The sequence below is a fragment of the Centruroides vittatus genome, unplaced genomic scaffold (assembly GCF_030686945.1).
Source record: "Centruroides vittatus isolate TY-2023 unplaced genomic scaffold, ASM3068694v2 contig_990, whole genome shotgun sequence".
Classification (NCBI taxonomy): domain Eukaryota; kingdom Metazoa; phylum Arthropoda; class Arachnida; order Scorpiones; family Buthidae; genus Centruroides; species Centruroides vittatus.
In genome coordinates, this window is record NW_027122659.1 from 919,054 (window position 1) to 942,919 (window position 23,866).

Below are 23,866 nucleotides of genomic sequence, written 5' to 3' on the forward strand. Positions count from 1 at the left end.
ATGCTTTAACTTGCCTTGTATGGGGTACTCAAATTTCATCCTTTTAAGATAGAGGGCTGAAACTTTAAGGACAAAATAAAGCAAAAGTAAGAAATTAGCAGATAAAGATTTGCACACTTTAATTATCATTCATTCTACTTAATTTGTTTTTGTTGACTTCCTTGTGAATAAGAACATCTGTCATCATCTGATTAAACGGAAGTGAAAAAACTAATTTGTCAAGAGGAACGCCTCTGACAAATTAGAACAGGAAATATTTCAATATTAAATGAAATAATAATCTGTTTATTGCTGGTAATTATTTTAAAATTTATTTTTACTCTGTTTTATATAACAGAAAGTATGGCGATCGATCAAAAAAAGACCTCCAAAAATTGACTTGGGACACCTCAAAACGTCGACAAATGCAAAAAATTGGAGTCTCTTTTTATGTATGTATGTATGGATGTATGTGTAGAGGCACGATTTTGTTCACCCTCTTTGAAGCTTAATAGCCTGTGCGTTTTGTCAAAAATTTCTGAAATTTTGCAGGGAGGATTATCTATTGGGGATCGATGATATTAAATTTTGGTGGTTAAAGGTCGAGCGGTGGGGAAGTAAAAGGGTCGCGTGTCATATCGAGTAGGGTCGGACTTAACGAAGATTCTACTCGATATCAGCATTTACAATTTTTAATAAAACCCATCACTACCCTCAAAATTGAAGTTTTGCCATTTTATAATTAAAAATATAAAAAGTTTTTTTTAATAAAATATCATAACAGATGACGCCACACACGCAGTTTTAAATGTTGCCGGGAAAGTTAAGCAACTCGTTACGGGATATTTTTTAAAATCCCGTAACGAGTTGCTTAACTTTCCCGTAAATCCTCAATAAAGTTATCGAAGTTCCATAAATTTATTTTATAAAAATTTTAATAACTTAATTCTGCATTATTTCAATCGTAAAATTATAATTCATTTTTAAATTCTAATAAGAATATTTTTGATTATTTGTTTTTCTTTAATATGCCGATAACTTATTTTTATCAAACTACAGTATATATGAAATGCCACATTTACTGGTACATTGAATATATTATTTACCTATTACAATTTAAAATAAATTATAACACTTTTACGATTGAAATAATGCAGAATGAAATAAAAATTAATTTTTTTTAAATAAAAAGAAGAAAAACAAAACAACTTTACTGTGCTGCCATCTAAGAATTAAGATTTAGAAATTGAATATTTATTTAAATTTACGATAAGATAGTGTATATATCACAGGCGGGTTTTTGAAATTAAATTATGATAATTTTTAAGAGAGAAATCCATTTAATAAAAATGTCGTTACTTATATTAAATCCAATAGAATTTAATCCCAATTCGGGAACCGGTAGCAGGAAAGAAACACGTAACCACGTGTTATCCATTACTTATTTTCTGTAAAAATGAATAGGATTTTATGTAGTGTGGCGAAAAATATAGATTCTTGTAAATTAACATTATTACGTAGGGCAGTCGTTAGTGTTTAATTAAAGTATATTTGGTGTTTCTGTAAATATGGATTTACAGATTAAATCGTATCTCTGATCGATACCGAACTTTGCCGTGATTGTAGATATTTCTATAGTAACGTCAATTAGAAAATGATAAGCGTATTGTATTGATTATCCCGAAGTAATTACGCGCAAAGATGTCGATACTAAAATTCAACGCCGTTATAATGGGAGGCCCGGGATCGGGAAAGGGTACCATTTCCTCTTTTATAGTAAAGCACTTTCAGTTAAAACATATTTCTATAGGAGATATGCTAAGGAATGAAATACAAGATAAAACAGGTATTGGTATTTATTACTTATGTTTCTGTGATATTTTGCAATCTTCTGTGTGTTGAGTTATACCTCCAAATTGAATTTAATATTTCTTGTGTATAATTTATATTAAAACAAAAAAAAAAGATGAAATTACCGGTGGCGATCTGTTGCATGATGGTGCATGACTGTTTCGAATGATTTTCCTCAAATTTTGTGACTCGAGGAGACTGACGTTGTGCTTCGTCGTTAGAACGTGCGGTTATGAATTTATTATGTTTGATTTACAAGTTTCTAATACATTTGAAATTTTCCTGCGTGTGAATCAACGTATGCGCTGTTTAATGTTTTAAAATTTATTATACTCTTGCGATGATCCAAATTGATTGTCGTGTGGTGTCGTTCGAATTACCAGAGTTTTGTTTAAACTTGTCAAAAAGGAAGTAAAACAGGACAATGCACCTGTGCACACACAGGCATTCATATATACATAATCTGTTATGGGTGTATGGATTGTTCTGTCTATACTAAAAAGCTGATCATACTAAATAAAAAGAACTCTGACACCTGTACCAGTTTAAACTTTCAGTAAGTTTACTAATACTAGCTTTTTTTTTCTGGATTGTTCAGGTAAGCAGGGTTATATGTAAAGGAAGGTAAGTCAAAAAGGGTTATAGACATAATATAAAAATTTTTTTTATAATATATTTATCTATTGATATATATGGTTAAAATATATCTACATTAATTTTGCAAATTTGTCATATTTTCAAAAAACAATGTATGATTTCTTTTTGTCTTTGGTTGGAACATTTGACAGAAAATTAAACAAAAGTGATTTAGACTAACTTGTAAGTGGAGTGCAGATTAGCATGGGTTCAGATTAATGAGAGTGCATTCTATTTGAAAATTTTTAAAATTTTCTGAAAAATAAAAATCTGTTCTTCAAATATAGCTTTTTTTATATTAAAAAGAAACTAAATAGATAATCTGAGAGTTCCATTTATATTTCATAAATTGTTATTTTATAGAATGACAAATATACAATATTTGTCTAATATTTGCCTACTCTAATTACTCAATTTTCTTTTCGAATGTTATATGTTAACTTATTGTTTTATTATTGATGAAACATTAATGAAAAATTTTATTGTTAAATTTTTAAATCAGCAATATCTTATTTATTCATTTAACTATTTTCTTAAGGTTTCAATAATCATTAAATCACTTAATATGTTATATAAAATTCATCAATTTAATGTACAAAATGACATTATAGATCTACTATCTTAGATTTAAGTTATTAGCATAATTAGAAGCCACTATACAACTCTGTGCCAAAATATTGGAATAAGTAGTAAAAACCAGCACAACTCTTTCTAAAATATAGTTACAGATTAATGAGGAGTAATTAGTATAAACATATATATATATATACTAAGCTTTCCAATGGTACAAACACAAATTGTTTGCTTATACTGTTTTTTGATGATTAAATAATTATTTTGTAGGAAAAATACTGGAATACTTTAATTCTTGTGCCAAAATATTAGAATAATGCATTAAAACTGCAAAACTGTTCTATATGCAAATTATTCTTGGAAACTTATTTGCATAAACAATGTGTGTTAGCTGCTTTCTTCAAATTGAAGTAAAATATCTTAAAGAAATGAACTTTTGGTTAAACAAAAATAGCAATTGTTTCATTAAGAGATAAAGTTATAGCATATATCATTAGTTTGCACTTCATCTTTTTAAACAGTAAGGAATCTTAATTATTATGGCTTTGAAAATGTCAGGAAAAATGCAGGACAAAAAAGATGCACGGCTGCATTAGAAAACACCAGTTAAAATGAATTATGAAAGCCATCCTTTTCTAAGCCTGTAAACAATACCATTTGTGGAAAGCTCATGGCAGGAAAATATCTCTAACAACAATTGCTAGGAGATTGCTTGAGATAGAAATGAATTGTTGTTAATAAAATTTTGCATTTTGGTACATATTTACATAGAAGAAACAAATTAAATGGTGCACAGAATATATTTGCTGGAACGAAGAGCAGCGATCATAAGTGATTTTCTATGAAGAGTTGAGTTAGTAAAAGATGTCCTAAGATGGGCTAATAAGGAAAATTTACATGGAGGACTTTTGTGTTGTGTTTTATTCTTTATTCTGCATGTTTTATGCAGAAAATATGCAGATTGTTATCCCTAACCAACCAGACCTAACTTTTGTTCTCGATTATTCAAAGCCACCAAAGAAAGGAAAATAGTGGTGAGGAATCCATTGATAATTGTCTCTAGAATTTGAAAACGAATTTTCATAGGAATTATACTACACCCAATGGAATATTTCAGTATGTACCTTCTGGGAGGACTTTGTGGGGAGCTGGCCACCATTTGGGATGAACAGATGTAGAGGAATCCTGGAAAAACTTCACACAGCCGGTCAAAGGCAAGTTGAAAGGAACCAGCCAGGAGGAAAACATCCTGAGCTGGAAGATGCTAATTAATGAAATACAAGGACAAAAAGGGGGTGCTGGATACAATTACCTGGGAAATGGTAGAAATTAGGGTTTCTCATTTCCCGGTCTTTTGCTTGTCCCGGAATCCCGGGATATAATTAATTATTTTTAAAATAAAAAAATTATCTTGAAATCGAATGATATAATTATTTTTCATCTTTAAAAGAGTAATTTAATACGTTCTGCAACCTCCAAAATCATATTATTAATAATGCTGTGTAAAATATATATTAAAGTTACCTTTAAATTAATAAATTTTTTTATTTGAAAATTTCTACGTAAAGTTTGTTGAAAACTTCATACAAAAAAATGCCTTTGAATCGAGTTGAAAATTTAAATAAAAAATGAACTTAGACCAAACTTCTAACTTAGAAGGTAATTTTTGTTTTTTAAATAAAACATAATACAAAATATTATTGTAATTTTTTATAAGATTTTGAAAACCAAAGATGGTCAATATTCTGATCACTCAATCTGGTTATTCTTTTAATAATGAAAAGTTTCGCTACTGAAAATGCTTTTTCCAATTCAATGGATGTGGGTGGAAACATCTTTAATGCATTTAAGAGAAGACAAATGTTACGTGTTTTTTCACCTGTAGCGTCGAAGATTTCTAGTTCATTTTCGAGATGTGTTGCAGTGTTTTTGCTCTCTAGTATTCTTGATTTGTCTACCCAGGCTGCTTTAATAGTGGTATCAAGCTTATAGGCCAATAATTCAGCAGTTCGTTTGGCTTTAATAATCAGGTTTATGAAGAAAAACTTCATACTTGCGGACTTCATACTCGTTTGTATCCTTGCCCAATTTGCACAACCTGGCATGCGGTTATTGAAGCTACTGGGCATAGTTAAAATTAAGACAGCATCGGCACAGTTATTCAAGATATTACAGGTTCTGACAAGTAAAGAATTTTCAGAGTCCTGCCACAAATACATATTGATTATTGGCAATCTGTGGGATGTCATAACAAGCAAAAATTTAAAAAATTGATAAGCAGGCTTAAAATTGATAAATACAAATGTATTCTGACAGTTTGAGTTAATTATACTTTTTATTTGCAAAATTTCCTCAACTTTAACACAAAAAAAGAAAAAAATGAACTTTTAAGAAATTTGTGGGATTTCCCAGGTTAAAAAACAGCTGGGATCCTGAGATTCCATTTGAGAAACCCTAGTAGAAATGCATAAGAAAAGTACAGCCTGATGGTTTGTCAGTGGTAGAGAAAAGTAAAAGCCACTTCAGTCTCCAACAGGTGTAATTTTGTGAAATGGATTCTTCAATGTGTTTTCCTGTGAAAAATTGTAAAGAAAATATTAATGTTAAGTTAGCTGAATGCAGCACAACAAGGGAATCTTTGCAGAGCTAGTTAAGAGGCCAAGGAATATCAATATTTTAGAAAAGTTAGATAAAAGCAGCAGTCTGCTAACACCATGCCCTTTCAGATGGACATGGGTGGATTAAGGCCATGGGAGGCAAGATGAAAATGCTCATTGCCGACTGCCAATGGCAACCCCAGAGCAGAACTGCCGAGGGATACCCATACCGGGAACATGGCCACTATCTGAAGAAAGGAAAGACGAAACATGGTAGCCAAGGAGGTCCAGCCAGCCAACCGCTCTAGTCTGGAAGAAATTCAGGACAGGCAAGTCCAGTGTATGAACCTCCACACCTAATGCCCATCCAGAAGTAAGAAGCAGCACCCAGTAACTGCTTACAATAATAGGAGGGGGTGGTAGATGACAGGGAGATGGTGTCTATTAATGGGAATTTACAGAGATAGGAAGTCATCAATATAAAAACAAATTAAGAAGAAAGAGAAACTTAAAAAGAACACAACTTACAACAGCACTAACAAGTTTGTCAGTTTGAAATGAAGCAAGAAGAGATAGGGTGAACCCATCATCCACCAAGTGTCACTAGTTCTGAGGTTCAGACAAGACAAAGAGGTGCCTAGGATGTGTAAGAGAAAAATAGTCGTATGAGAAAAAGGGAAAGAGAGAAGGTTAGCCAGTGCGCAAACACCCACCGAAGTGGCTGCAAGAGTACCAAGCACACTAAGAAAAGAGACAAAATGCTGCATCCTGCACCTGGGAACAGTAGCAGCAATCTGGTTAATGCATAGTCAGTTGCCTGGCGCAGAGCCTAGCAACAGTTGTTTAATAACCTCCTTAAACAGAGGGGAGAAGAGTAGAATAGCATGCAGTAAAAGATACAAAAGTTCAGCAAGGATAGACAAAAAAGAAGGCAGTGTCCAAAGACAACACTGCAAAACCAGCATATGGTCTTGAAATATGTGTGGGACAGAGAGCATTACAGTCTAAACATAAGAATAATGTAGTGCCTAGACCTTGACAGGTAAGTACTGGCATAATCTTCCAATTCATCAGACCTTAATCCCATAGGAAACTTGTGGAAAATCACAAAGAAAAAGCAACTACAAAAAGGGAATTAATAAAGAAGATAAGGGACATCCAAGTTCAATAAAATTGAAAGACTGTGCCAAATTAGCACATTACATGCCTTCCAGATTGCAGGCCTTAATCAAGGCACATGGAGCACCAATAAAAGTACTAAATAATTTTATTCGTTTATTGTCACTTATTTAATTATAAATTGTGTTGTTAAGTTAATTTTTTGCAGTTTTCTACATTATTCCAATATTTTTTTATAAGGAAAAAATATTCCTAAATTTTGTCACACCATGTAATGGAGTTTCATTTCAAAATATTTTGTCATTTGACAGCCACTGTATTCACTTTTTATTGTGCTTAGCAATATACACTAGCAATTATTTTGAATTTCATGTTATCTAACATAGTACTTTCTTTTTAAACAAGTATTCCATTATTTTAGCATGGAGTTGTATATATTTTTTTAGTTTTATTAATTTGAAAATATATCAAAGTGTAATATTTTAAGTAAGAAAATATGTGATTAAAGACATGCATTTTTCTTAACTGATTAACTTAGTATATAACAATATAGAATATTAAATAGAAGTATAAATAATTTTTTTTACTCTGCAGAAATCCAATTCTAGTATTATGCAAGTATAAATATTATTATAAAGTATATTGTGTTAAATGTTTTTTAGAAAATATGTCAAAATGTATATACAAATTTTCTTTAAGAGTTTAAAAAATGATTAAGATTTTCTTAAAATATTGCACAAAATTGATATTTATGTCGAATAAAATTGAATTAGACATAGCTGTTTTTTTATATAAGTACTTGTGACAAATTTTTTGGCAAATATTTTACAAATACTTTATTTACTGTTTGTAAATTATTACTATTATTAGTTTTATTGTATATTATTTTTGCAAATTTTACCTTGGAAACATGTTATTTTTATTTTTATTTTTAATTAGAGATTGAGAACTCGAAGTCATTGTTGTCATATTTCTCAAAAATAAGTTAATAAATAAAAAATAATAATACAGGAAATCCTCGTTACTTTGAAATGTGAGGGACGAAATAATTGCGACTTCAAATTATCCTAGCTTTACATATTTCTGTACAATATGTCAAATACCGTGATGTAATTTATTAAAGTGGCCCAAAAAGTAGTAACAAATATCTCGATCTGCTACTTGTAGCCCAATCTTTCAATCCCGAAACCCAGCCGTATTTTATGAAATAAGAGGAAAAAAGAGTAGTTCGTGCATTAGGGACACCCAAAAATGTGTTACTGTAAAAGCAAAGCCATGTTGACCAAATTAGAAATTGTTCTTGGTCTGTTGTTCTCTTATAGCATAGAGACACTTCGATCTAAACAAATGAGTTAATGTACACGTCACAGTTTGGACAGAATTTTCACTTCAAATTTCTAAGTAACTATATTTCAAACTAACCGAATTCTTTAAAGTGTAAATCTCTATATTCCCAGTCGGGACAAAAGTACGGTTACGAACTAATGGGATTTTGAACTATCCGAGTCCAAACTAACAGGAGTTTCGTGTAATAATAACGATGATTTTAATTTATTAAATGATAAAGTCTGTTGTTATAATTTAAAATTTGTTTTGAATAATAGATTTATATTTAAATGAGAAAAAGTTATTAATGAATAGCTTTAAATAGAAAAAATAGATAATTAACTAAAACATAATTTTAAAATTATACTGTTAATTTTAAATAAGAATGAGTAAAATTTGATTATATTTAAATTGTAAATAATTTGAAAATTTAGGTGTGTCAATAGATTTTCACTAATATCAAAATAAAGATTAAAAACAATTTGATCCTATATTGTTTATCGTTATAGCATCATTGAAATTTGTCATATTTGCAGATGCCGGAAAAGAAGCGAAAAAGTTTATTGAGAAAGGAAAATTAGTTCCAGACGATTTAGCAATAAGATTAGTTTCGTCACAAATATCTTCTTTGATAAAGAGTAACAGTCCTAGCTTATTACTTGATGGGAAGTATATCTTTTCTATGGAAAGTACATTTAAAAATTAAGTCGAAATAGAAATCGAATAACGTCTTAATTAAAATATATATAAATAGGATTTCCTCGTACCGTTCCGCAAGCAAAATATCTGGAGGAAATTCTTCCGGTTTCTTGCGTTATTAAACTGGATGTTCCGGATGACATTATCATAGAGAGAGTAAAAGGAAGATACATACATCTTTCGAGCGGAAGAGTATACCATACCGAATTCAATCCTCCTAAAGTAGCTGTGAGTATATTATTATGTTGTATCAATAAGTTTTTATGTATTAAATATGAATTTTGTCAAAATAGTCAATATCTTGGAAAAATTTAATATATGTAAAATGTTATAAAATGACGATGGAAACATTTTTGACTTATTATGTTGGTTGAAAATATTTGCAATTAAATGTTATGTTAAATGTTTAGTTCACTGTGAATTATATATGATTTGTTCTGTTTGATAACAGTTCAATTCAACAAGTTAATTATAACAAGAAGAGTACTTTTGAGGGCAACATGATGATATGAAGATGCTAAACTAAATAAGTTTTATAACCACTGAATCTAAGACAATTTTTTTTCTAGTTTGTTTCAATCTTTATAATTCAGTTAAAATTAAAATGTTGATTTATCTGAAAATACTGTAAATACAGTATGACACTGATTTATGAATGCTCAATATATGTGAATTCGATACAAGCTGTTTCATTTTATCTCTCTCTGTCTCTTTGATTTATAAGATGAGATTCTCAATACAACTGCTGATTGATATTGTAACCACAAATGAAACCAGATTGAAGTTTTCTTGGGTTCCAATTACATGACTCATAGGTTCCAGTCGTCTTTTTGTTTGTTCATTCGAGTTGTGTCTATTCTGTGGGATAGTGTTATCCTTTTCAATGTTGTACAGTTTAATGAACTTTAATTGCTTTGCCTGGTGAAAATGCTTAAAGTGGCTTTATTAAAGAACAATTTAGTGACTTCCACTTTAAGTTAGTGCCGAAGAACAAAATTCAAGATGGTTGCCATGAGGCAGAATAATTGTAAAATTTTTTGGACTGAAGAATGTGTCATCTGTTGCTTTTTATATTATTAGCTACAATTTTGAGTTAACATTGATTTATACAAAATAGCATTTACAAACTGTAAAGCAGCACTAGTAGAGCTGCTTCCTTCAAAAACATAAGTTATTCAAAGCACCATCCAACATCTTAACTAAAGCAATTTTACACTATATCTGCATTACAGATCTTTTTATTGGTGATAAAGTTGTCTATTAATTAACTGACTATTGTTTTCTTACCATAACTTATTAGAAATTTCTTTATTTAATGTGTTTGCTTCTCTTATGTTGTATTCTCTTCTGTCATTTCATGTTAAATTTTTTTACATCAATAATTAACCTAATAAACACTCATTTATTTCATTTAGAATCAGTGGTTAATAGGTCAATAAATATTTTGTAGCACTTACATTATTTGGGAAATATGGATAGTGAGTGGATTATGCTGGAGTGAGGATCAAATTTTGACCAAAATAAATAATAGAAACGCTTATTCCTGTTTACAAGTTTTTAACTTAACTTTAACTTTAACTAAGGTTTTCAGGATCACTATGTTTCTGAAGACATTGTTTATCAAATTGTCTTTAAATGTGATTTACACAAATTGATAGGATCACAGTGTAGGTCAGAATCTCATTTTAGAGATTATTTGAGTATATTTAATATGCAAACAAATATGTAATAATAATATAATAAAAAAAAAGGTTACTTTGTAATTTTGTTAATAACAGAATATCCTGAGATTGATTTCTGATATTTTTATAATACAAGATTATATAAATGATAAATTAGGAAATTGCACAAGAACAAAATTATCTATAGGTATTTTAAGGGTTCGACTTGTGTACTGGTGTAATTGAAGAATTCACACTCAACAACCTTTTAAAAAACCAGTAATAGTATTTTAGTTAATAATAGTAATGTAAATATTATTATTGTTTTCCATAGAAATTAAACTAAAGAAATTGAACTTTTTTGGCAAAAATAATAAAAGAGAAATCAATTATTTTTCAAGTAGATAAAAGTAACGTTTTTAAATATTACACTTTTTAGATAAATTGATAATTGTACGAAATGGAGAAAATGAATTTATCTCAATCTAAGAAAAAATTTAAAAATATATTTTATTTAATAACAATTCTTCTAATGTTATTAAATGTAGAGAGATTAAAACTAAATGATAGAAAACAAAATTTTTAATTTCCTGCAACGGATTAAATTATAACAAATGTTTTCGGTTACTTTCGGCAACTTTCAGCAGTCATTCTCGGACTTAAGAAAATTAACTAGGACTAAACATAACCGTCTTTTTTCAATTAATTGATTTAAACATAAAGATTGCTACAGACGATAGTTGAAAACACTAATTTATTCCTTTGCTGGCTATTAAAGGATCGTTTTCAGTTTAATATTTTATTTAATGGATGCAATTATGTTGGAGTCAATGAATAAATATTTCCTCTTGCAATGAAACTTTCTTTTTAATACAAAAAAAATATAAGCAATTGCTTTTTAATTACATTAACAATGTTCTAATCTTTCATTTAATAATAAAACATTATATTATTAATTTCATCTACACAATTAATAAATAAATAAATAAAGTTATGTGACAAATCCAATTTAGTTATCGGAGACGTATTTATTCTCAGATAAGTTACATGGACTTTGTTTTAAAAATTCCTTATGTGATTGAAAACATCATACAAAACAGTAAACTGTTAGGATTATATATTTTTTTTATTGTATAAACTAATAATACAGAAGAATAATTATTATTATTTAATTAACAATTTTAGCATTTTGTATATTCTTCATTTTAAAATTTTCATTATTAAATCTTTTTGAAATAAATTCAATTTAAATATTTTATAGAGTATCAATAATAATTAATTTTTGTAAATAGTTTAGTTAATTTTTTTCTAGAAGATTTGTACTTTCTAAAATTAATAAAAAATAAAATCCATTAGGGATTACATTATGAACAAAATATTCTGAACATCTTTTTAGAATAATACAAAAATATTTATTACATTGAAGCCTTTTGTTAACTCACAAGCCAAATTAATAATAATCTGGCTTACAAGATAACAAAAGGCTTTGACATAATAAGTTGTTATTTGAATTCCCAAAGATATAATTAATAAATAAAACAAAAGATTTTTGTTAACTTTTATTATAGAATTTTGTGTTTTGATAACAAGTAGAATAATGCATCCATTTATATTGCAGTGGTGCCTCGAATAACGGACTTTCTGTTTGGCCATTACGTGACTCGAGCAACGGACTGGCTGTGAACAAATATGAGGCACCACTGTATTTCACATTTCATTAGTCAAAAAAAAAAAAATTTAAAAATGTATGTCTATTAATTTTATGATCCAAGTTTCTGCACACAATTACCATCACATTCTGTTATATTTTTATTTGATAATTATTACATCGGCATTCATTGGTGCAGCAAGAAATTATTTGAAAAACAGAGATTATATCTGGAAAATTATTAGAAATCTGATATATTATAATTCACAAATTATACAAAAATGGTTTCGGCAATGATTAGGCAATGCATAATCATTATTACTAAATACAGTAATAATTTAAAAGCTGAAATATATTTTCAAGAAAACACAATTTTTTTCTTGTGCTATTTATTTTAAGCTTCTTTATCACATCTATTTGAAGTGTATAATTTAAGAAATTTTTATTTTTTTATTATTTTTGTACTCATTTTAAAGGATGTAGTTCTTCTTTATTACATTTCTTTAAATCATAATCATTATTACAAATGAAACAAAATTATATAATTTTTCTTTTTTAAATCAGGGTATTGATGACGTCACAGGTGAACCATTAATTCAACGGGACGATGACAAACCTGAGACGATAAAAGCAAGGTTGGATACTTACAGAAAGGAAACGCAATTAGTGTTGGATTATTACAGGTGAATTTTCAATATTTAAAAACTTTTCATTTACAAAGAATCAATTTTGTGGGATAATTATTGGCTTATTAACCGTTGTTTTATAAATCAAAATTTTGAACAATAAGACGACAAATATTTAATAATAAACTGTGAGACATATTCATTAAATATATTAACATACATTTTCTGAATAAATTAAAGCTACCATATTTTTTTCCTTGTAAGTTGCACTTTTTGTATATCTGGAAATTAGGTAAGTATTTTTTTCTTAAAAAACATAGTTTCCAATACAGTGGTGCATATTATAAGAAAAAAATATAGAATTTATAAATTAACTTTTAACAAGACAGACTTTTATTGCTTTCAGGAGTATAGTAAATACAGATAAGCACATCATCAGAGACTCTCACATATTCCACAGAAAAGTTTAGAACATGTTTTAAGGGCAAAAAGCAAAAACAATACTTATTAAACATATTATATTAACTTAAAACAGTTAATTTATATTAGGGCTTATCACACCAGTCAACACAACTGTATATTGAATCTAAAAAATTTTGTATTTAAGTTAAAAAGGGAGATTTTACAAAGATTAAAAACCTATATGTACAATATATTAAAATTACATCCAATATGCATTTTGGACTATTAGTAATCCCTCATCAGTTAGTGCCATAATAATACAAAAAATAGTATATGTGAAAGGTTCTATAAGTAGGTCATAATGATCACAATTAAAATTAAAACTTGACGTTAACACACAAGTGTGGTATAATGACTTCTTATTTTCGTAACCAAGTGTGAGAGTGGTAGCGGTTCCAGCTGGTTTGCAGATGTCCATTGCTTGTATGAGCACATTTTTGCATCATCGTGCCTTTTTTTGGTGTAATGTTTCAGCTGATCTCTCAAAAACAATCTTTAAGTATTTTGTCCTTTGCTTTATAGTCTAGATATCTAAAATATTGTTAGTAACTGATGTGATTAATTATGTGTAGAACTATTTATGGCCTGTTTGGTTATGAAAATAAGTCTACTACACTTGTGTGTTAATATCAAGTTTTAGTTTTAATTGTATAGTATTAATATTAGTAGGCTGTAATAATGTCGTCGTCATCATTACAGCCTACTTATAAACCTTTCATGTATATTATTTTTTGTGTTGTTATGGCACTAACTGATGAGGTACTACTAATAGTCTGAAATGCATATTGGGTGTATTTTAATATATTGTATTGTAGATATTGGTTTTTAATCTTTGTAATGTCTTCCTTTGTAACTTTCAAAATTTATTAGATTCAATATACAGTTGTGTGTGTTGACTGGTGTGATAAGCCCTAATCTAAATTAACTGGTGGAATCAGATAATAAAACAATCAAACATTGTTAAATTAAAATACAAATTTTAAATTTAAAAGTTTACATTGTCAATTATAATTTAAGATTCTGGAAGAATTCCTAGGAGTTTTAAATTCAAACCCACTCTGTGTGATCAGTTGGAAAGACATGGGCCACCTTCCTTTCAATTAAGACTGACTTCTGTGCAAAGCAAGCTTAGCCCAAACTCAAGTTTCAGCACTGTTGAGCGTCATCATTTGAAAAAGATGCTGGAGGACAGAACAAACTATCTTATGACAGTAGTAGTTAGTCCTGCCAGCTCCACAGAAATGAAAAAGGAGATCAAGAAATCTCAGAGTTATTTAGGCTGCACTGCACCACTCTTTTCTTGCCTACTGGCAGCAGAAGGTTCTGTTGTTCTGGGTCCACAACATCTTTACTTTTCTACACACAAAAGAAATGCCTCTGGTTACCCTCAAAGACCTTTGTCTTTTGTCCCTGATTAGCTGCACCCCATCAGCAGTGCATTGGGATTTGCCACAGGAGGAGCAGCATCTAGTTATACCATTCTCTCTACTGTGCACTAGGTGTCTATGCTAGGGTTGGCCAAATTAGAAATTTAGGTATATTCAGCAGGCCACAAAGGTACTTATTGAACTTTTTAAAAAGATATATAATGTGAATATCAAATTCTAATAACAAATACAGTACTTTTTGTAATTATATATATTATTTACATTGAATTTAAAATATGAAATTATACTCACAAAATAATGTGATTTTTGATGTTACCTATAATGTTGTCAATTTCTTTTATGGTACTAGTCTTAATTCTAAGAAAGTTAGGATTAACTCAACCTATTCAGCAGTTTTGATGTTTTTCGTGCATGAAAAAAATTGTTTACAACAGTATGTACTACCCCACACACACAACAGTTTTCTTGATAAATTGACAATTTCATCAAGTTAATTGAAAGAATGGACTTCTTTATAAAATTCAAGAAGGGATAAGTTTTCAAAGATTTCCTGCTTTGAAGTTCAATGAGTTCTAGCTGGTATTCAGCTGCTGCTTCCACATAATTAAATGCAAATGTATCACTAAACAGTTTGAAGTCAGAAAATCTGGATGTTAAATCTTTTAAGTAAACTTTAAAAAATATAGTAAATTATGTGAAGTCCACGGGAAATTCTTCCTTTCTTTTTAATTAAATCTGAAAATGCACAATTTCACATGGCAATTTTATCATGACAAATAAGGCAGATAATATTATTGCATGTTTCGATTACGAAATATTTTTCTGGCCAAAAGATAAGAAAAATAACAGAAGAAAAGCGAAAATTCATTGTTTAGTATTAGATGCCATGACCAAATGCTGGGTTATTAAAAATATAAAGTTGATGAAATAATTGCAAACATATTTGTAGGTTGAAAATATTTAAATTATTATGTTAGCAAAAGAAATATATCGGTAGACCTATGTACAGGTATTATATACAGACATAAGAAAGAATGCCAAAGGGACTAATTTATTCTTTATTTCTATAAAGAATAAATTAGCCCCTTCCACTTTGACATTAGTGTGAGGCTGGGACTTCACCCCCCCATCAGGAAACTGACTGTCAAGTTAGAGCCATTAAATCGGTGACTTATTTCGTAAACATGACCGGTGTGGGTGTGAGATGATTTAATTGTCACATTTCCGACCTAATTGACAGATCTCCGATCATCCGCCGGGGTAACTTTGGTCGATCATCTTACACAGAGTTCAAAGCGGAATTTCTCTGGCTCTCCTATGGAGGGGGCGGCGGTCGAGGCCGAGTGGTCCCAGCTGCACCTTCACCAAGTCAGAAAAACACATTAGAGTAAAATTTATGGGTCGTCATCTGGGGAAGGGCTTGACCCCACAGCCCAATAGAATTAAAGGGGACCATCATTCAGACCAACCAAAACCTCGGGATTTCAGGTAAAATGGATACAAAAGCCTGAGGTCCCAAAGACATGGGAGGTTGGAAGAAAACAGTCCATTCGACTCAGCTCGGGATTATAGGGGAAAAGGCAAACGAACCAAGTACGGCAGAAGACTTCTGGGACCGAACTTCCCGCCACAATTTCCTAATTCGTCCTGTGGAGAAGTCTAACTTCCCAAAGGAACATTGTGAACACCGTGGTCTTGTGCTACGTGGACCTTGCTACCATTTCCTCCTCTAAATGATTAAAGGAAAACCTTCAACAATTTATGCAGGAAAACCCTTTTTTCCGGTGTGTGACTCATGTGCTCCTAGGAAGGACTCTCCATCATTTGGATGCTATCTTTTTGCTGGACAGATCATTGTTTCTTTTGTAAGCATGTTTTTATATAAATAAATGTGTTAATTTGGAAAAACAGTCTCTCTGCATTCAGCAAACCAATCTCCATATGTTAAAAAGGCTTTCTCGTGTCATCTTGACAGATCACAGGAAAAGCGAGGGTTGTTACCTTTTCACCTAAGGTCAGATGAGTAAAACCCACATTGGTGACCTCACACTGGTGTCGAGAAGTTGGGATTTAAGTCTCCAGTCTCCACTGGGCAGGGATACTCCTATATATATTGGGTTGTTCGGAAAGTAATTTCGTTTTTTCCATAGAAAAATAAACATATTTTATTGAATTATATATTGACCATTTTGGTCAAATACCTGTTGTCATTGTTTCTGGTAGTAGCGTGATTTCACATTCATAAAAATTTTTATCTTATTTACAAAAAACGGATCCAAGTGATTTTTGACATTGTCATTTCAAGTAAATGTCTTACAGTTAAAAAAAATTTGTATAGACTGGAACAAGTAATAATCTGAGTGTGCCCGATCTGGCGAATACGGTTGGTGTGATAACACATCCCATCTAAGCTATAACAGTTCCTGACGAGTTACCAAATTTGTGTGAAATTTGGCATTATCATGGTAAAACACTACACTTTGTTGTTGATCAATTCTGGCCTTTCCTGTTTGATGATATTACTCAATTTGTTTACTCTATGGCAGTACACTTTCAAATCAGTTGTTAAATTGTCTGGTAAAAGCTCAAAAAAAATTTCTTTAAAATCCCACCATAGAGAGCATATCTCGTTAATAACGTGTGGAACCCATATATCTTTGAAACCAATTTGTACTTTGCTTTGAAACGAAACCAATTCGTTTTAAGTAGTAATAAACGATTCAATTTAACAGATTTAATCTCTTAGTGATTTCACGTGTTGTTATATGGCAGATTGCTTCAATCAGGTACCTTTATTTTGTTTTCATTGGCTTCAAATGGCCATCCAGAATGTTGTGTATCTTCGATATTAAAATTGCCAGAACACAATTTTGTAAACCAGTTTTGGCACTGTCTTTCTCTCAACACGTGTTCTCCAAACATGTACCACAATTTTTTTCTTGTTTGAACAGCATTTTGATTTTTTAGTTATAAAAAAGCAAAATATGCCGAAAATGATGCTTTCGATTTTCCATATTTGATGGGTCACCGAAAAAAACAATTGTACAGAATCACACAAAATTTTTTACAAATAAGCTTTAAAATGTCAGCTGTCGAAGTATATAATGAAAATGTGGTTTAAAATAAAATTGGCTGGTAAAAATACTTCTAATTCCTCTAGTAATAAAAAAACGAAATTACTTTCCAAACACCCCAATATAAACCATCCTCACATTAGGTTTAGCCTTGAGTCACTAAAAATGACTGACACTCTTTGAAAAAGACACACAATCCCTCTTTTCAATCTGCCTGGTGAAAGGTGCTCATTCTTTATCACTAACAATATCACTTCGTTACAAAAATCTTTGAAACTGAAACAATCAAAATAACAGACCACGCTGCCAACTTTTTTGATTGGTCAGTTACAAATTATGTCACCAATTATGTCATTATGACATCAAAGTGTATCCAGTGAAACAAGAATAATTTTTACGCCAAACTTTACTGAAATAAATGAAAATGTACCTAAAAAATTTAGGGTGCAGTTGGCCGCATAAAATTAAATGAGCCGCAGAGTGGCTCGCGGGTTGGACATCCCCGGTCTATGCAATGCTCACTTCTGATGATAGCCAGCCTGCAAACTACCACTTCCCTCTTACTCGGAGTCAGAGGATACATCGTTGAAATCTCCAGCTCTTTCTATGATAACTATAGGCTGATTAATACCTCAAGAACATAGGGAAAAAAGTGGAAGCCTTGGGCAAGGAGAGCACAAAAATTGGTTCTCATCATCTTGCAAAATATGTGCATCATTCCATAGGAAGTCGGGCAAGAGAATATCTCAGAAGCAAAGAAATTGTGGATAAAGAAGTTTAAAGACTGTCTTCCTTTCCCATGCATGTAAATGTACTGTACCTGGAGAGAAGTGCAGAAGGATGAAATAACAAGAATAGATTATTAAGGAGAAATAAAGACTTTAGTTGATTTTACACAAGCTAAATTACATTGTTAATTACAATTTAAGTCACTTACATTATCAAATTAAAATACAAATTTTAAATTTATTTTGTTCTAAACTATTAGAATATAATAATCAACCATGAAACAAATAATCCAATTTCAAGATTTTTTTGTAGAATAAGTTAGTCCCTTCGATAGTCCATCAGCCTGAAAGAACATGAAATAAAAGTTCATTTGTATTTATTATACTACTGATAATAGTAAAAGTCTGGTCTGCTAACTTATACAGTAGTAGTTTGTAGTTTAAATAATTTTATTTTTGACCTTTTGCATAATGATAAAGATTTTCTTGCTGTCATGAGGAATCTGTATGAATAGTTTAAGTTGGAGTTTTATTTCTAATTGCTAACCATGTTAAATTCTACTATGTGAGTCTTCAATCTTATTAGTAGATTTAAAAATAAGATTTTTTTTTATAATACTTATTCTAAATGTTTTGAGGAACCATTAGAAAAATAATGCAATTAACACAAAGTAATAGCCATTAAATCATTTTGTATTAAAAATGTCTCGACATTTTTATCACCATATAACGATCATCAAAATTGTCTGCATCCATTCCAAGGGATATGAATTGAATCTTAAGAGTTTTTGTGGGTGATCTAATTTGGATAATTTGGATCTCGTCCATTGTATTGGTGATTGCAACGAACCATAGAGGGTGCCGTATAGATTTAAAATGGCAAATGCAAACTGAGGAAATTTACTTACGGCAACATTAAATGGTGTCTTGACATGTTGCTAATTGGATATAGGTTTGTTATTTGAAAAAGAATGAAAGTACATTGAATAAAAATTAGTTTAGTTAGATTTTAAGAAAAGAATTCTGTTTTGTTGTTGTCGGTTCATGTTTGCAACCTTGGGCATTTCTTTCCCATTTCATAGAATTGGTTTTACCATTCACAATTAACATTTTTGCGAATTTTTTTATAAACAATTAATGTGTTTGCATTTTTCTGAACTTCCAGCAATACAAACACATTTGTACATTATTTTTGTTTGCTTATAGGAGAGTTACTTTTTAGCTTTACCTTAGATTTTATAAGCCTATGTTAAAATGTGAATCAGATATTACTGGTACAATATTTAACATATTTGGTGGTACCTTTTACTTCGAATGCTAAAATTGACAAATATTTGCCTTGGAGTTCGAATTGCACAAGGTGAAACAAACAGTGGGATAGAAGCATAAATGCCATCTCTTGTGCACCCAAGTCAACTTACTTGTGTTACACTGATGTTTTTGGTGCTGTTTTTGCTTAAAACATCCCAAAAATAAACAATTTCTTCAGAAAATTTTGAACTAATGGATAAAAAACAAACGGAAGTTGTCAACAAAGTAAAATTACAGGAACAGAATTTTTAAACCACATTTGATATGGGTTAAGTTCAGGTGCATCTTCCCCATACATGTTATGAATTTTTTTTTTACTGTTTGTATTATGATATATTCTTTCTGATACCCATAAAACATATACCTAACATGCTTTTATCTGAAGACATTTTGTCTTGATTTCTTTCAAACAAAATGTGAAATAAAAAAAATTATCCTTTGTTTATAAGCATATTTTAACCTCACAATAGCAATGTGTTAAATTTTACACCTGTTTAAATTAAATGGCATATATGTACAGTATTATGAACCATGACGTCCGAGAAGTGCGTGGAAGCAACAGAGCTTAAATGGAAAGTTGTAGTGATGACGGTTGAGACGAAAAAGGTATGCATTTGACGATCTTGCACACGGTCACCACGGTCACCAGATGTGAAAGTTGACAGTGTGCAACCAGTTAATGTAATTTTCATTTTATTACACAGTATTTATGATTTGGACATTTAATTGTGTTACTTTTAACTTAAAACAGCAAATGCAAATAATTTATCTAAATGGGTCCTGTTTGGGGTCTGGGAATGGATTAATTCACTTTCCATTATTTCTAGTAGGAAAAATTCGTTCGGACTTCAAACGTCTTCCCGAAACAAGTTAAGTTTGAAGTACGAGGCACCACTGCACAGACAATACTTGTATAATAGAAAACTTCTGTTGTAACATTGAAATGCTCTATTCTAAAATTGTTAAAGAATTGCAAAAAATTTCTCATAACACGTGTATTTCTAAGATTTTGCATGTATCACTAAACTTTTACTTAAGAATCATACTGGAATAATTTTGTTATGTATGCATAACAAAGAAATTATTCCACTATGAAAGTAAAAACTCGCACCCAAATGAGACTTTGATTCTTGAGAAATAAAGATACAAATTTGGATCATCCTGAAAAAGAACAAAACATATCAAAAGTTTAAATTTTATGATCTTCTTTTAAAGAAAAATGAACAGAAAATTAGAAATGCTGTTACTAAAAAACAAAAATCTGAAAACTTGCAAATCAAGTTTTCAGATTTTTGTTAGGGGTTTTGGAACAAATCCTTTTTGTATTTGAGCACCACACGAGAATATAAAGAACTAATCTGGTACGACTACCATAACATGTAATATCAGATTGAATCTTTAAATGAATTACATTGCACAGATACAGAAAGTGCTGAGCAAGTCTTAAAATTATTATAGAGCACGATATTAAAATATTTATGCATCACAAAATCGTGCCAATACAAGACTTGCTTAATTTAAGTCTCTCTCTTTTGTTGGAGGAATGATGCAAGGATAATGTTTTATCTTCTGGTTGAGGCATTATGGCATGTAACAATAATCTTTATAGCCTCTTTGGCCATCCTAAATTCTCAAACCACAGATTATTTGTCTTGCTTTTTGTGCTAATTAGAATTTTCACTGCCGAAGAGTGTCGATTTGGTCGGAATTGCAAATAGTCGGATTGATTAGAATAATTTAAAATACGCTAATAAGGGTACGTCAAAAGTCCCCGTCGGATATTTTTGGTTCTTGGTACGTCGCAACAAACTTCTGCACAAAGATATTCCAATTTATTATTACAAAATTATTTAAAATTTGTTATAAAAGTTATCCGAGAATTGTCCGAATAATTTTATTAAATTATTCTCAAACGGCAGTTTTAACATTCTTACGAAAATTTGCTCGTTTTATCTGCCTGCAGAACCAATTGCTCGACCTGCTAATCTGTTAGCATAGACTAATACTCGAAATAACACTCATCAATTCAAAAGGAGTAAGTTTAATAAGATATATTTTTAATAATAATGTATGCATATATTTAAAATCATTGAAAAATTAATTGTATGACACTTCATTGTTTTACTTTCAGCGAAAAACATCTTTTGCATATATTTTACGGAAAAGAATCCAAAGAAATATGGCCAAGAGTAAAAAATATGCTAGACCAGTTATTTCCAAAATAATTACTGTTTTACAGTAGCAGCAGTAAGAAAAAAATATATTATTGTGGAAAGTGTCGTATCTAAATTGTTTTGTGGCGTAATCAAACTATATTAGATACTCTTACATCTAGAGATTACAGATGAGAATTAGTATTTTTAGACAGATGATAAATTATCTTATAATAATCTACATAAATTTGTATATTTTTTATATGCTGTGATCTTACAAGATAATATACTGTAGTTAAATTATTCTAAAATTTAGATATATATAGATATCTATCACTGTTGCAAAAGAGAAGGGGGGGAATCTATAAATATACATTATTAGAAGTAGAAAATGTACATTTTGTCACGTTTGTTAATCACTCGAACCAGAGGTATCAAAAATTGGTATTTTGTTTGGTACAGTTAGAAATGAAATGCTCGTTTTTGTGTTTGGATTACTTCCTTTCATTCCAGACGCTCTGTTATGAGATACTTTGGAAAAGAAAACAATTTCAAAATTTAATGCAAATGATCTTATTTAAGTATTTATGTGTAAAATAAAAAAAGAATGTATTATTTTGCACATTTTTCATTTTAAAAACATCCCTACAGGATAAAATGTTAAAGAAAAAATGTTGATGCTACTATTTAAAGACTGAGCCATATTTATTTTGATAAAATGTTTCTCATATAAATTTTAAGGTATTTTGTAACATTTTAAAAGTGTTCAGATTATTTATACATTGTTTAAATACTTTTTATAAAATGTTATTAACAGTATCAAAATACTGTGGATAAAACTTTTAATTATTGAGTGCATTGTGTAAAAATCTCTATAATGAAAATTAAGATAAACAGATTTATAATTTTAAATTCAAAATTTAGGGACTCCAATATTATCCAATTTTTATAACATGTATGACCCGGTTGTTTCTAATTTTGAGCAAAATAAACTAAAGTTTGAGTTGTCGATATTTAAGATAAATGAATATCGATAAATTATTTTTATAAAGAAAGTCTCGTATACATTTGTAAGCCTATTTAAATATTGCCGTATGTTCGTATGAGCAACTGATTTTTGGATTTGCAGATTATAAATTAAAAGGCTTTTTAATTTTTAAAATATTTGGAAGGAGATTTTAAATTTCTTATGCTGTAATATTATTATTCATTGTTAATCCTTTGATCGGGCATAGAAAATTCTTTACGATGCCAATATATATTATTATTTTTATAGCAAATTTCTTAACATTCGTACTTGGACGTTTAATACCCTTGGTAGAATAAAGCAAAACATTTGATTGATGCTCAAATGTCGTCCGTACTAGCTCGTTTTTAACTTTGCAGAACCTTGGTCGGCTGGCCGGTGTTCTAACGTATTATCCGAGGCAAACCTGCAAGTAAATCTGTTACTTGTAAGTTGTAAAAGCTTTGTCATGAATGCACAGTGTACTGCAGACTTTGGACAACCAGTGTTGTACTTTTTTCATGCTCGATAACCTTGGTAAAGAAAGCCCTTTGGCACGATTGACCCACAGGCTAAAACATTCTAACAAATTTCATATAATTAAAAATCATAGAACTATTATTAAATGATTTACACAATGCATTCAATGTATTGTTTCAATTTTGTATTTCATGGAATGTTAAAGGTTGAACTGTTGAGGAAATTTCGATATTTTATCAGTATTAACATATTTTACAACTGAAATATAGAGTGCTCCCAGTTACTAAGTGCTTTGCAAGCGATAAATCTCACTTGTCAAGCAAATGACGTTCCTTAATAAAATGGCAGTCAATAGTTTAATAATACATCATTTTTGAAAGACTAAATTGGGTCCAAAACTCAAAGGCAGCAAAGGGCCGGTCAAATAGACATGTCGGATGCGAGTTGTATTCGATGTTATTCGGTAAACCAAAAGAGAGCTTTTTTTTTGAATTACAGTATAATAAAAGACCTGGCAACAAAAGGGCCTCTATGTAAGTTGTAAATACA

General features: G+C 30.1%; 1 protein-coding gene across 1 annotated transcript; it reads left to right on the forward strand.

Annotated features, from left to right (window-relative positions):
- Positions 1-1,199: 1,199 nt before the first annotated feature.
- Ak3 (Adenylate kinase 3) lies at positions 1,200-22,186 on the forward strand. The gene is made up of 5 exons (XM_067283522.1): positions 1,200-1,825; positions 8,618-8,745; positions 8,835-9,008; positions 12,654-12,772; positions 21,810-22,186. The coding sequence occupies exons 1-5, from the start codon at positions 1,681-1,683 to the stop codon at positions 21,901-21,903; spliced, it is 660 nt and encodes a 219-aa protein (XP_067139623.1). The 5' UTR covers positions 1,200-1,680; the 3' UTR covers positions 21,904-22,186.
- Positions 22,187-23,866: the final 1,680 nt, after the last annotated feature.